This window comes from Microcaecilia unicolor, chromosome 7 (assembly GCF_901765095.1).
Source record: "Microcaecilia unicolor chromosome 7, aMicUni1.1, whole genome shotgun sequence".
Lineage (NCBI taxonomy): Eukaryota > Metazoa > Chordata > Amphibia > Gymnophiona > Siphonopidae > Microcaecilia > Microcaecilia unicolor.
Window position 1 is genome coordinate 177,714,761 of NC_044037.1, and position 15,374 is coordinate 177,730,134.

The 15,374-nt window shown below is 42.3% G+C and overlaps 1 protein-coding gene across 1 annotated transcript in view; it reads left to right on the plus strand.

Annotated features, from left to right (window-relative positions):
* LOC115474292 (SPATS2-like protein) overlaps positions 1-15,374 on the plus strand; it is a 159,496-nt gene that overhangs the window by 121,234 nt on the left and 22,888 nt on the right. Inside the window, exons 8-9 of the mRNA XM_030209700.1 lie at positions 1,334-1,392; positions 10,325-10,434. Coding sequence (XP_030065560.1) covers positions 1,334-1,392; positions 10,325-10,434 — 169 coding nt within the window. The remainder of the gene's footprint in view (positions 1-1,333; positions 1,393-10,324; positions 10,435-15,374) is intronic.

The window sequence follows — 15,374 nt, forward strand, 5'->3', positions numbered from 1 at the left end:
TTGGGTCTGTGAGTGCTTCCTAGGAAATGTGGGACCACTGGGAGTGTAGCCCCTGTAACCTAGAAATCACTGGGGAACACCTTGAGAGCGGGAGACTTGCTCAGAGGTGGTTGGGACCCCAGTCGGTGGGAGGAGGGTGCTAGTGTAGTGTAGGTGGACCTGAGCTGTGCTGGGAACAGACCCTCTAACTGGCCATGGGGTAGCCTCAGGTGGGTGGCTAGGCATTTTGTGACACCTCCCCCCCCAAATATTCTTTTTTGAAATAAATGTACATAATGTATTATATTTATAAGTGTTGAAAAATATTATAAACTGAAATTATTTTCTGCCTAATGTTATCAGAGCTGGCCAAATTATTTTTTAAGCACAAAAAACAATACCACAGTGCAAATATTTCCATATTTGAGTAGGTATATGACACTGCTGAATAAACATCAGAGGTTGTTTAACCTTTAAAATTGCATATTTATGCAAGCCATTTAAATTAATGTGAAAACATAAAAAAATTAAATGATGAAAATGTAAGTATAGTTTTAACATGACTGTTTATTCTTATAAAGGCTGTTCATGTTTGTTAGACTTTTAGTTATCCTTTCTGTGGGATCTAGTGTATTTCACAAATAAGCACATCCATTATTTCATCAAATCACTTAGGGGTCCTTTCACTAAGTTGCAGTAGGCTTTAGTGTGCCCTTACATGCGTCTATTGCATGCTCTAGGGCCTTTTTTACCATGACCATAAAAACCGTGGTTTCTGTTTTTTTCAATAACGGCCATGTGCTAATGTTCCATTAGCACGTGGCCATTTTTAAAGATTACCATAGGAGCACCTACCAACAACTATTTTGTAGATGGTAAGGACTCTTGTGTTATCTGTGTGATAACCATTTAGTGCATGCTGTGAGTGGGAAAGTGTGGGGTACAAATAAATAAATGTCCACTTTCCACTCCTCACATTCCACCTCAAAAAAACAACAACCCAGGGCTCCTTTTATAAAGTGACGCTACTGATTAGCATGTGTGGAATGTGAAGAAACACGTGGGAATTGAATGGGCTTCTTTGCATTCAGTGCACTGCTAATCAGTAGCACCGCTTTGTAAAAGGAGCCCACATATTCAGAAACTACCATGTGACACTGTAGTGTGTCCTGTGGTAGTCCATTTTTTGCTATGTTAGGCATTCGTTAGCATCTAGTGCAGTTTAATAAAAGGACCCCTTAATTCATTAAGAATGAAGAACTTCCATTGAAAAGTCCAGATTACTGTTATTCTTAAACTGGTGTTCTGCATCCTAGCATTGCCTCTGATCATTATCTTTCTTCTCTTTTTTCAGCATCATAGAGAGAGAAGTGATGTTGTTGTCAGAAGTGGACAAAGTTAAAGAGGAGGCCAGTAAGCGTACTTACAAGAATCATTTCCTTTCTATTTCATGAAAAAATCCTCAAAAATATAGATTTAACTGTTGGGCAATTTTGAAACACCATAGGGGGTTTTCAGTCCGGCAGATACATTGTACACTCAGGACTGCTAGCTCATTTTCAAAGGGAGACTTGTATGGGGATTTCCCTTTAAAAATGTGCCAGCCACAAGAATGAAGCTCAAACCTCCTTTAAAGCAGGTGCAAATATACATTCCAAAAGTATGCTTGTGGCTCTGATTTTGAAAATGAAAATGAAAGCCCTACACATATTCATCCTCCTCCAACCTTATCACACTTTTCTTTTTATAGCTTATCATAAACTGCCATTTTTCATCAAGCATGCAACTGAAAGCAGAGTACAATACATCTAAATACAAGACTCAAAATTTCTCTTAATTTATACCTAACCCATTTCCCACTCTCACCAGGGAATGAGACAGCCATTCATATAAATTAAAAATGAATCAATAAAATTAAAATACAGTCACTCCCAATACAAATAATCCAGCATATATAAAGCATAATATAGGTGCATTGTAATAAAAATTTGTTATCCTAACAGAAAAACAAAAATACTAAATCATAACCCTCCAGCCACCATAAACTCTAACCCCTGCATGAATTCTATTTAGCTCTCTCCTACCAGTCTCTCTCAAAGGAGCTCCAAAGGGGCATGCCCCTTAGGCTTGCCCCTTTGGATTATTTGTATTGGGAGTGAGTATATTTTAATTTTATTGATTCATTTTTAATTTATATGAACGGCTTCATTAGATCTCTCAGCAGCCATCGATTTCATCGATCACTACTTACTCCTTAGTCATCTAGCTGATGTCGGACTCTCAGGATTAGTAGGTAAATGGGTTTCTTCTTTCTTGCAGGAATGGAATTTCTCAGTCTTTTTCTCTGGTAATACTTCTTCCAATTAATCTTTATCATCAGGCATCCCCAAGATTCAATCTTATGACCCTTACTCTTCAATATTTTGATAAGCCCTCTAGCTACTCTTTTAACATTAATTTATTCTTTTACACCATTGATATTCTTCTTATTTATCACATATCACCATTGAACATTACTTTGAGCCTATTACAGACCTGCTTAAATGCATAGGCTGACTGGTTATCTCATCATAGATTAGTTTTGAACTCTCAGAAAACCGCAGGAGCTTTACCACAACCCTCTCTCTCTCTCTCTCTCTCTCTCTCCCCTCTCCTCTCCCTCTCTCTCTCTCTCCAGTACTGTTTAACATTCCTATCACTCCTGTTCTCTCTTTCCGCTACTTGGGTGTTATCCTTGACTCACCACTATCTTTCCAACATCAAGTTGCAGCTGAAGTAAAAATGCTTTTTAAAAAAAATATTTATACACAAATTACACCTTCTTCACAGTTTTCTCAATACTCTACAACTTCAGACATTAATTCATGCTCTCTTAATATCTCGCCCTTGACTATTGCAACGTGGTCTATGCAGGCATAGCTGGACATCTTAAGTGTCTCCAAACTGTACATAATATGGCAGCTAGGCTTCTCTGTGGATCCAAAAAATGTGATCATATCTTTCCTCTTTTTGTTTGCCTGCACTGGCTTCCTATCTCATTTAGGATTTCCTTAAAATTATTGTGTTTGACCCACAAAGCATAGTATTTGGGTGTTCCATCTTTCCTTTCATCTTTCACCATCACTTATACACCGTCGAGGACCCTGAGATCTATTGATTCGTACCGATTGGTACTACCTGGCCCCAGGAAGACTCACTATAAATCCACAAGACATACTGCTTTCTTTTTCTTGGCTCCAAAACTGTGGACTGAACTGCCCACTTCCCTATGTACAGAGCAATCATTCCCAAATTTAAAGCATTGTTAAAAACGTACTTTTTTCAAAAAGCATTTGGGTTACAGCTGTCAAGTTGAATGTCTGATTAGTGATCTGATGAGAATTTTTATTTAAGGATATTATTGACTGTTCTTGTATGTTTGGACTTTCCTATTGTATCTAGTGTTCCTTTTAAGAGTTACTTAAATTTTTTAAAAATGTACACCGCTTTGACCTGCTAGCAGACATAGCAATATATCAAATACAATAAATCAAAACAAAGTTCCAAGGCTGCATACTGGTTCTGCAGTTCAAGGGCAGGTGGAGTCCTGGCATTGATCCTGTGGGGTCTTGTGGTTGTCCTCTTTCAGCACAGCTTCTTCTTCCCCACTGCCAGAGATCTTTGATACATCACAAAGCATTTCATCAATGCATTTCTCATTCTCATGGATGCTTCTCAACCTTAAACAGGAACAGTAGAACAGGAAAAACCTCTACCACAAATCCACACAGTACAAAGGAAGTAGAGACTGACCACAGACTAGACCAACTTGGGAGATGATGATGGAAAACTTTATTGATAATTCAAGGGACCCGACACAGTCCATGTTTTGACGCACAAAGGCATCTGCCTCAGGGGTCACACAGGATATTCACAGAATACCCACGTTAAGCAGAATTATAAACAAAGGTGAACTCTATAAAATTAAAACCAAGTCTCCTGCACATACCAATTTGGTAGAGAAGAGAACCAACAACATAACGGCAGGAAACACAGAGGCAGAAGCTATAACTGGGGCAACAGCTTTGGTGACAATGTTTCCCAGCATACTTCAGTTGCAGAAATGTTTACACATGTTCAAGGAAAAGAGAAAACAGAAAAGCTCTACCAAAACTTCTACCTTTTCCTCAGCAGTTCTATAGATCAAAAGAAGCAGCTAATCTCATGTGGGGAAGTGCAGGGACTTCAGGTCACCTCTATTTGGAAATGGAGTTAAAAAAAGAAATCCTAGAGCCAGGGGCATAGCCAGACTTCGCAGTGGGAGGGGGCCAGGATGGCACATTTTGGTCTGCTGCCCTGCCGCTCCCCACCCACTGCCTCAGCAAATACCTTGGCTGGCTGGGGCCCCCAACCCCCACCAGCTGAAGCCTTGTGCAGTGCTGGTCTCCGGCACCGCCACATTGCCTGCCCTGCCCTCTCTTCCCCTCATATTCTGCACACTCCTTTTAGTGAAATTGAGCATGCTCTGCTAAAACTAAAAAAATAAGACAACAATTATCCCAGCAGTATAAAATTCCAATTTAAACAATCCTTTTCCTAAAATAAATCAGGCAGAGCACTTGAAGCAAAAAAGCCAGAAAAAAATCTTCCATCTGCAATGTCCTCCTCCTAATTGGCTGAAAAACCTTTAAAACCTAAAGATCAACTGACTCCTTTGCTCTTGTGCTGCATCTTTACTCTAGCCATGAGCACTAAAAGAAGAATGGAAAAATGTACAAAATTTTAGATGTTTTTATACATCGAGATCAATTTGGTAGACAGCATTTTGCATACCCATTGTGCTATTCTTTAGTGAAGTAGTTGTACTGCTGCTTTTTTTATCCTAAAACTTCTTACTGCATTGGGAATAGCATAGTAACGCAGTTTTTTAAAAAATCTGCTATTGTTTCCTTTTGGTCCATCTAGTCTGCCCAACAAGACGGCCAGAGTTGTACTTGATGATTCCAGAAGGTTATACCCCTCTTTGCTCCGTTTAAAGTGCTAAGGTTATTTAGCTTTGCTTTGACTCCCTCCTCTTTCTAAATAGGGATCCACCTGTGTTTATCCCATGTGTTTTTTAATTCCATTATGGTTTTTATACCCACCTCTAGCAAGAAGGTTTTGTAGGTATTCACCAGCATTTCCATGAAATGGTTATTTCCTGCTGTTACTCCTAAGTCTACTACCCTGCAATCTCAGTTCTTCTCCTCTAGTTCTATCACTTCCCCATATCTGAAACAGATTTGTTTGTATATTAATACCTTTCAACTATTTAAAATCTGCATCGTATCTACTCTGTCCCGCCTTTCCTCTATGGCAGGGGTTCTTAACCCAATCCTTGGGACACACCTAGCTAGTCAGGTTTTCAGAATATCTACATACAATGCAAATTTACCTCATGCATATTCATTGTGGATATCATGAAAACCAGACTGGCCTGATATGTCCTGAGGACTGGGTTGAGAACCCTCTGCTCTAGGGCAGGGGTAGGCAACTCCGGTCCTCGAGAGCCGCAGGCAGGTCAGGTTTTCAGGATATCCACAATGAATATGCAGGAGATAGATTTGCAAGCACTGCCTCCATGGTATGCAAATCTATCTCCTGCATATTCATTGTGGATATCCTGAAAACCTGACCTGCCTGCGGCTCTCGAGGACCGGAGTTGCCTGCTCTAGCGTATACATAATCAGGTCTTCAGATTTCATTTCAAACTTCTTTTGGTGCAAACCCCATACTATTTTTGTTGTATTCCTCTGAACTTTTTCAAGTCTTTTCCCAAATCTAGCAGCATCCACAAGACAAGCAGTGGCTCCCATATGGCTTTGAGGAGACAGCAAAAATGGGGGTAAGAAAGGTTGTTAGTTAGGCACCGAGAAGCAGCACACGAAGCGCTAATCTCATAACGGCATCTGAGCACCCAGGTTCCATTATAGAATACTAGCATGAGTCAGCATTTACACTCCAGCAATTAGGCATGGCCACATGCTATGTCAATGCTATGCCTAAATGCAGCACTTTAGCGGGTAACTCATAGGCGGTCGGTGGCCCAACTGTTTGGGGCAGCTAAAGGGGGTGGAGTTAGGGGCGGGGCCAGGGGCGGTGCTTACCTCCATAATTGTCTGACAACACACAGAAAAAAAAATAAGTAAAAATAAAATAGTCACAATTAATACCTTTTATTAAATTTAGATATTAGATTGTAAGCTCTATTGAGCAGGGACTGTCTCTTTGTGTCAGGTGTTCAGCGCTGCGTGCGTCTGGTAGCGCTATACAAATGTTAATAATATTAGATATGTATCATATGTCAAAGAATAAAGTGGTTGCTCAAAGCATAAGCTAACCAATCACTCAACTGCAAAACACTATGCACAACTTTGTGCAAAAACACACGCAGAACCTTACTGTACCATAAATATTACACTGGACAGAATACACCAATGTACCACCCATACGGAAAAAGCAGACCATCAACAATATGAAACAAAGGATCATAATATCACAATTCTAATGTAGAGCCACAAAACACCCTTTTAGGGTGGATAGTGTTCACAATGAGCTCCTTTTATTAACAACCATATGTAGATCCTTCAAGAGGTAGTGTGTCATGATTTAGGCTCTACACCCTTTCAGATGTTTTGGTGCCAGCTCAGTAAGGCCAACACACAATCTCTCCACTGCAAAACACTATGCACAAACTTATGCAAAAACACACTCATAACCTTAGCAAACCACAACAGCACCAATTACAAGGACAGGACAAGCTACAACCTTATGCGTGGAAAGGCAGCACTATAATTACACCTGGCTCTAAAACACCAGTACACAACCTAGTGAAAAAAATAAAAAGGACTGCAAATACTACACGCTAACAGAATACTGTACCTTGATCACACATAAAAAACACAAGACAACAGATATGAAGGCAAAATACTAAACTGGAAAGTTACCTCAAGAAGTCAGACTCAGCATGCAGCAATACTAGAAAATTTTAAACTTGCATGCAAAATATCACAGATGCACATTTCCAAAAGTTGACCTATTTCAATTAATAAATTCTGAATAAAAAAGTTTTCTGCCTTTGCTGTCTGAGTATTTAGTTTTTCTGTTAGCTTTGGTCCCAGTTTCTTCTGTTGTGTGCAGCAATTCTCTTCTCCCCTGCCCTCACCTCCTCTCCAGGGATCTGTTCTCTTCCCCTTCTCTCCAGCGATCTCTCCCCTCCAACCATCCATCCACCCATGGCCAAAAATTCGCCTCTCCCCTCCCCTCCAGCGATCTGTTCTCTCCCCCTGCCTTCCCCTTCTCTCCATGTCTTGTCCAGCGATGATCTGTTCCCCTCCCCTCCCAGCGATTCTTCCTGCCCTCGCCTTAACCGTTTTACTCTCCCTGGCAGCAACGTGAAGAAAAAGGCACTGTCTGCAGGATCGCCTTCGGCTTCAGCTTTTCCCTTCGCTTCGCTCTTCACACAATGTCCCGCCTTCGCGGAAACAGGAAATGCATCATCGCGAAGGCGGGACACTGTGTGAAGAGCGAAGCAAAGAGAAAAGCTGAAGCCGGAGGCGATCCTGCAGACAGTGCCTTTTTCTTCACGTTGCTGCCAGGGAGAGTAAAACGGTTATACAAGTGGGGGGGGGGGGGCAAGGAAGGCTGCCGGTCGGGGAGAGTAGGAAGGAAGGACGGTGGGAGAGCTCCCTGGCTGCTGCGCAAGCCCTGCTTTTGTGAGGGCAGCAGCCAGGGGATGGTCAAGATTGGGCTGGGGAGGCTTAGCCTCCCCAAGCCTCTTATACGGAGCGCCTATGGGGTAACTTAAAATATTCTTTAAATTAACACATTTACATATGGGACCCACCCCTTTGCATTTACATCCTAAGGAAGTTACGTGCTATAGAATAACACATAGCGCCCAACGAGCACTAAAGCATGTAACAGTCTCACACGTAAGTGCTAGGATTCTGTAACTTACATGTGCAATTGGCACCTAACTTTAGATGACCTGTTATGGAAAGAGGGGGTAAGTGCACTAAGAGGATAATGCACTTGGGGTGAATTCTATATATGGCACCGAAAAAGTTGCTATTCTATAAGCTGTGCTTAGTTAGGCATGGTTTATAGAACAGCGCTTAGGCCTGGAACTCGTGCCTAACTTTAGGCGTGGTCATTTGCACCAACTGAAACGTGGTGCAAATGTACACATTAAATTAGGTGTGTATTCACCCTTATTCTAAAACAAGGTGTGTAAATGCTAGGATGACCATCCCATTTCTGTGTCCCCTTTTTTTACTCGCGTGTAAAATTTAGGCATGTAAATCCCAATTAAATAGTTAATGTAAATAATTATTTATTAAGAAGTCAATTATTGGCACTAATTAGCTTGTTATTTAACCCATTAGTGCCCAATGTTCCCAAAATAAGCCATATGGGAACAAATTAATTTGTTCCCATATGGGAACATTGGGCACTAATGGGTTAATTAAATTGCATGTGCAAATTAGGTACATGCCCAAATTTTCGCGCACGTTTAGCGACTTATATAGAATTAGAGGGTTAACGTGCATTAAAAGGCAAAATTCTGCATTATTTGCCCTTAACACATTAGTCTAGTGCAATTCACATTACATAATAATGAGATGCAAAGCACCTCATTATTTGATTTGCACAATAACACAGCTTACATTGAACTTAAAAGCCGCATTATTTGTGGAAAAATAATAACAACTCTGAACTGGAGTTCATTTTTCTCCCTGGGAATTTTGGGCCGCTAACATGTAGCATGATGCTTCCAGGAGCCTTAAAGAAGCTGATGGTCTTTACAAATCATGCCTGATAGCATATCCTCCCATCTAACACACACCCCCCATCACAAGTCCCTTCTTTCCAAGGAAAGAGCCCCCACCTCCAAATCCCTCCAGGGACCTACTAGTGCAGTGGCATTCCTAGGTCAGCTGCCACCCGGGATAACCCCCCCCCCCCCCCAGTGCATCCTCCCCCGGTGCATCACCTCCATCCCCCCCCCCCCCCCCAGCGCATTGCTCGTAGCTCCTGGGGGTGCTGGGAGCAGTCACATGGCTGTCAGCTCTGCTGTTTCCCTGCCTCAGAACAGAAAGTAACATCAGAGAGAGTAGGGAACCTGTGGAGCCGACAGCCGCGCAGCTGCTCTCTGTACCCCCTTGTAGTGTGCACCTGGGGCAGTCCACCCCCACTGCCCCACCCTTGGTACACCATTGAATGGTTTCCTTGTTATCTGATGAGATGGCCACTTTGACCTCTAGGAGTAGTCTCGCTGCACTACCACTAGGGGTCAAGCTGCCAATTAAAGGCAATGATAAGTATGAGGCTGTGACTGGGGTGGGGGGAGATGGAGAGGGATGTTTGTCAGAGAGGAGATATGGATTTGGTTGTGATTATTTAAAGACCACTGGCCCCTTTAAGAAGGGTCTCAGGAGCACCAGGCAATGCAGTGGTGACATGATGCTACCATGGAGAAAAAAAAACACAGCTTGCAAAGTTGATTGCAAATAGCATTATTCATTTATTGTGAGAGTTACTAACCTGCTACTGAGCAAGTTATTTACAAATTAGCATCTATAATTCAAAACATATGTTACACAAGCCACCCATAAAAACAATGACAAAAGAGAACACATATTTGCTCCTATAATTTTCCATGGAAAGAAAATAAAAGAAACACGACAGATGGGAGTTACTTTGAAAAAACTAAGATCAGCCCAGAGATATTCAGGGTGAAGGTTTGTTGAAGTACATAACACCTTATAGGCTGATTCGGGAGGCAGACTGGAGGATGTTCATGAAATACTGATGGGGGATGTGTCTACTGGGTGCCCTGGATAATTTTATTCTACCAAAACCAATAAGTTGTCAGCATTGGATATCTCCTAAATAACCCTTTTACAATTGTTTTGGAAAACTTGAATATCTGATGCTGTTGGCACAAGAGATCCCCAAAATGCATTCACCCCATCTCTCTTCAGAGAATTGGAACCCATACTGACTGTGCTCTGGAATAACCTCATGTGCAACATCTGGTGTCCTAAATATTTATATACTGAATAATGAACAGGAATTTGAGAAAAGATAATGTAATTCTTTAACGGGAACCAGTAAATAAAATTAAGCCTACCCTAAATCATTAGATTTGTCTATAAAAATAGTTTGCTTTGTCACTATGGTAATAGTCATACTTTGGCTAGTGCAAGTAATTTTGCATAATTTAAGGTTTTTGTATGTGGAATATATAAATAGAATTATGTAAATGTTAAACAATTTTTATATGCACACAGCAGTAATGCATTAGTATGTTTTTTCCCCCCAGTGCAAATACTAACTGCTCGCCAGAAAAAAGCTGAAGAGTTGAAGAAAATGACAGACCTGGCAAGTCAAATGGCTGAAAACCAACTGTCTGAACTCAGGGCTGAAATTAAGGTTTGTCTTGGATAATTCTATGCAAACATTTCACTGCTATAAACAGATGGCCACCTTATATGCTCAACATAGTTCAACTGTGTTCCATTTCCATGCTAATGCAAAACATCTCTGAACTGGATCTTTTAAATGTTGCTTAGATGATGTTTAACTCCATTCATTCAAAAAAACCTCTAGTATTTTATGAAAGACTTGCTGAATACGGAGCCTTTTATGAACTGCCTATATATATAGCACCTCCAAAACTTACATGTATATGGCTGCATTCAGATCACAAGAAGTTATTTTGCTAAGGAAAATGTTCAGAAAAAGAATGGCTTCTTTCCAGATCCAGTTTGGTATTTCAAGTGGTAGTCATGGGGGAGATACTGCTTACTACCGAGGAGTCCAATATTACTTTGAAATATCTTAATCGGCCCCTCTCAGATATCCAGTTTTACAACATGCACCATTTACACGCATACTTAGCAAAATCACTATGTATTTGTGAAAATAACACTTACACTAGAGAGTTGGCATGGGGACAGAAATTTCATTCATCCCCGCCCATCCCCAATGGAATCTAACCCATACCCATCCTTACCCACTAAGATCCATTCTATCCCCACAGTTAATCTCCTCCATCCCCACCCGTACCTTCAGGAGCCAATGCTATTATTTACTTGCTTGTAGCCCTCTGTTTCCTCTCAATCCCAACAGCCTCCCATGGTTTTTTAAATGATATTCAACCAATAAGTGTTCCAAGCCTCAGTCTGGTGTTCCACCTGCCTCTCTAGGCATTCCAAGCCTCATTCTGGCACTCCAGTTTCCTTTCTCAGTGCATTCCAAGCCTCATTCTGGAGTCACCAGAGATTTTGAGTACACACTTGCAGGAATCCCATGGTGACTTCTTCCATCCCCACGGGAATCCAGTGGCGACTTCTTTCATATCCACAGGTTCCATGGGATTCCCACAATCCTCATTCCCATGCAGCTCTCAAACTTGCACATGCAAAGTCCAGAAAATGTAAGTGCTAGTTTCACAAATAAATGGTACTTTTGCTAATTATACTTGTAAATGGTGAATGATGTAAAACTAGATATCTGAGGGAGGCCAATTAAGATATTTCAAAGTGATTTTGGACTTCTCAGTGCTAAGCACGATGTCTCCCATGACTACCTCTCCAGACACCAGATCTAAACATGCAATATTCCGGCTATGCACTGTTCTGTAAAATGACACCTAAATGTTATGACAATAGTTTGCAGGTGGGCATTCACATGAGTGGAGTTTGGGTGAAGCATTGACAGGGCACACATTCACGCACATAGACTATAAAGAATTATAATCATGCGTGTTTAGATGTGATCATTTACAGCAGCTGGTGTAAGTGATTGTGCCTAGAATATTTGTGCGTTCTTGGCATGTTACACTGGTATTCTATAAAGAAAAGCTAGCACCTGTGTTTTTTTGATAGAATATACTCCAAGTAGACACATTGTAGGTTTCTAAATGTAGGTGCCCTTTATAAAATTACCCTCCATGTGTCTTGTTAGGAGTTACAGGGAGAACTGCCCAGCAGAAAAGAAGCCTTTTAAGTATGATCTATCAAGATTTCACTGGAGATCACCTGTTGTGTTTATGGGAAGGAGAGTGTCTCTTTTCAACTGATCTACGGTGGTGTGCAACAGTGTGGAATAAGCAGCTCTTAATGCTGTTTTGAAGCTTCAATATGCAATTTTTCACATAACTGTAGATGTTATGGTAGAACATCATACATTATCAGCACCATTTTAGATAGGTCATGGATATGGGAATATCCACTTATTTGCAAAAACAAGCAGAACATGTGATAAGACCAGGGCTGTACACGTATGTGTCTAGTAAAATTGAGGTTTCTCCATCTGCTGCCAGAGACGTCTGAAAAGTGGAATAAACTTGTAGAAGATAAACACAGATCTCACAAAATACTGCCACAGTGTATGTATTGTAACCAGGTGCCCCTAGGTGCAGCCAAGGATAGAACAATCTCCTCCAGCCACAGGCTCCCGGCACAATGAAGAAATAGATGTCCACCAGTAACTTCAATCTTAAGGACTTTTATTCCATGCAGGTTTCTAGTACACAGTTCCAACAGCAGCATAGCACATACCAGGATTCAATACAGGCTTACAGGCTCCAGTCTGGGCTCTTTATCCAATGCACAATAAACAGTAATTCAATTCCCAAGACAAACAGTTCTTTCAGTTCATCATCACAGTTCATTCACCAAGCAGCAGTTTCTACCTTCTATCCTCTTTACCTTCAGGAGAGTTCAATATTTTAGGGACTCCTTCTACCCAAGGGTTTTCCCCTGCATGAGCTTCACAGTGAATTCAATACTTTTGGGACTTCCTCCACAGTGAATTCAATACTTTTGGGACTTCCTCTCACCCAAGGAATTTCAGCCTGCTTCAGTACTTTAGGGACCTCCTTGCCCAAGGATTTTCAGCCTGCAAATACTTTAAGGACCACCCTGCCCAAGGGTTTCCAGCCTGCAACTGCTTCTCTCCTTCTGCTTCTCTCTCCTGAACTGAACTGAACTCCTGGGACTCCTTCCCACCTGCCTAATCAATCTCTGGCTTCAGCTACCACAACCAATCATTCTCCTTCCATTAGCTTCCTCACACCCCAAACCAGCTGAGTTGAGCATTAAACTAATGAGACCAATGATGAGCTCCTGCACACAGGGTTCCCTAACTCTTTTTCCGCCCAGTGGCAGCCACTCTACACAACCTGCCAGCTTACACCTATGTCTTCCCTGATTGTAGCTAGGAGTCCAGTCCGGGTTCTTCATCTCCCCCTCTGGCTCCTTGCCTGCAATGCCTTCTGGGACTTGTATTTCAGACTGAAACTGCCTTAACCCAACTATCCTGGAGGTGACTTTATCACAGTATACATCCTGAAGGGTCCAAAATGGTGCCTAAACATGCAGAAACTGAGTGCATATAGGCAAACACATACATGCCGGGCCCATATACATGTAGTATTCAGCAGCCACAAGGCCCCCTAGCTGTGGAAACTAGCCATGAGGTGCTAACGGGCAATACACATGTAGCACTAGACTACGGCAGCACTAAACATGCAGTGCTATTTATATAGTGTTATCCGCCCAAGCTCTAGTAGCAGCGGAAAACGTCAAGGTCCATGAAGCATGTAGACCAGGGATGTCCAACCTCGGTCTTTGCCAGGTCGGGTTTCCAGGATTTCCACAATGAATATGCTTGAGATCTATTTGCATACAATGGAGACAGAGCATGCAAATGGATCTCATGCATATTCATTGGGGAAATCCTGAAAACACGACTGGATTGTGGCCCTCGAGATTCGCAGTTGGACACCCCAATATAGACACTTCTCCCAGCAATGCTCAGGGCAGCCATAATGCGGTGGCCAGAGCCATGCGCATGTGGGCCAGGACCTGCAATATATATACCACCCATTATCAGCACCTTCCACATGCACATGCAAGATGGAGTCTAGGAGGGAGTGCAATTTCGCAGAGAAGGAGAGTGACATGGCTGTCTTGCTACGAAGTGAAGTGCACCTCTTCTGATATGACAGGCAGCGGGTCTCCCAAGCATCAGCAACAATGGTCTGGGAAAAGATTCAGAAGACCCTAACAAGGTAAGGACCTACAGTGGTGGAAATAAGTATTTGATCCCTTGCTGATTTTGTAAGTTTGCCCACTGACAAAGACATGAGCAGCCCATAATTGAAGGGTAGGTTATTGGTAACAGTGAGAGATAGCACATCACAAATTAATCCGGAAAATCACATTGTGGAAAGTATATGAATTTATTTGCATTCTGCAGAGGGAAATAAGTATTTGATCCCCCACCAACCAGTAAGAGATCTGGCCCCTACAGACCAGGTAGATGCTCCAAATCAACTCGTTACCTGCATGACAGACAGCTGTCGGCAATGGTCACCTGTATGAAAGACACCTGTCCACAGACTCAGTGAATCAGTCAGACTCTAACCTCTACAAAATGGCCAAGAGCAAGGAGCTGTCTAAGGATGTCAGGGACAAGATAATACACCTGCACAAGGCTGGAATGGGCTACAAAACCATCAGTAAGACGCTGGGCGAGAAGGAGACAAACTGTTGGTGCCATAGTAAGAAAATGGAAGAAGTACAAAATGACTGTCAATCGACAAGATCTGGGGCTCCACGCAAAATCTCACCTCGTGGGGTATCCTTGATCATGAGGAAGGTTAGAAATCAGCCTACAACTACAAGGGGGGAACTTGTCAATGATCTCAAGGCAGCTGGGACCACTGTCACCACGACAACCATTGGTAACACATTACGACATAACGGATTGCAATCCTGCAGTGCCCGCAAGGTCCCCTGCTCCGGAAGGCACATGTGACGGCCCGTCTGAAGTTTGCCAGTGAACACCTGGATGATGCCGAGATTGATTGGGAGAAGGTGCTGTGGTCAGATGAGACAAAAATTGAGCTCTTTGGCATGAATTCAACTCGCCGTGTTTGGAGGAAGAGAAATGCTGCCTATGACCCAAAGAACACCGTCCCCACTGTCAAGCATGGAGGTGGAAATGTTATGTTTTGGGGGTGTTTCTCTGCTAAGGGCACAGGACTACTTCACCGCATCAATGGGAGAATGGATGGGGCCATGTACCGTACAATTCTGAGTGACAACCTCCTTCCCTCCGCCAGGGCCTTAAAAATGGGTCGTGGCTGGGTCTTCCAGCACGACAATGACCCAAAACATACAGCCAAGGAGTGGCTCAGGAAGAAGCACATTAGGGTCATGGAGTGGCCTAGCCAGTCACCAGACCTTAATCCCATTGAAACTTATGGAGGGAGCTGAAGTTGCGAGTTGCCAAGCGACAGCCCAGAACTCTTAATGATTTAGAGATGATCTGCAAAGAGGAGTGGACCAAAATTCCTCCTG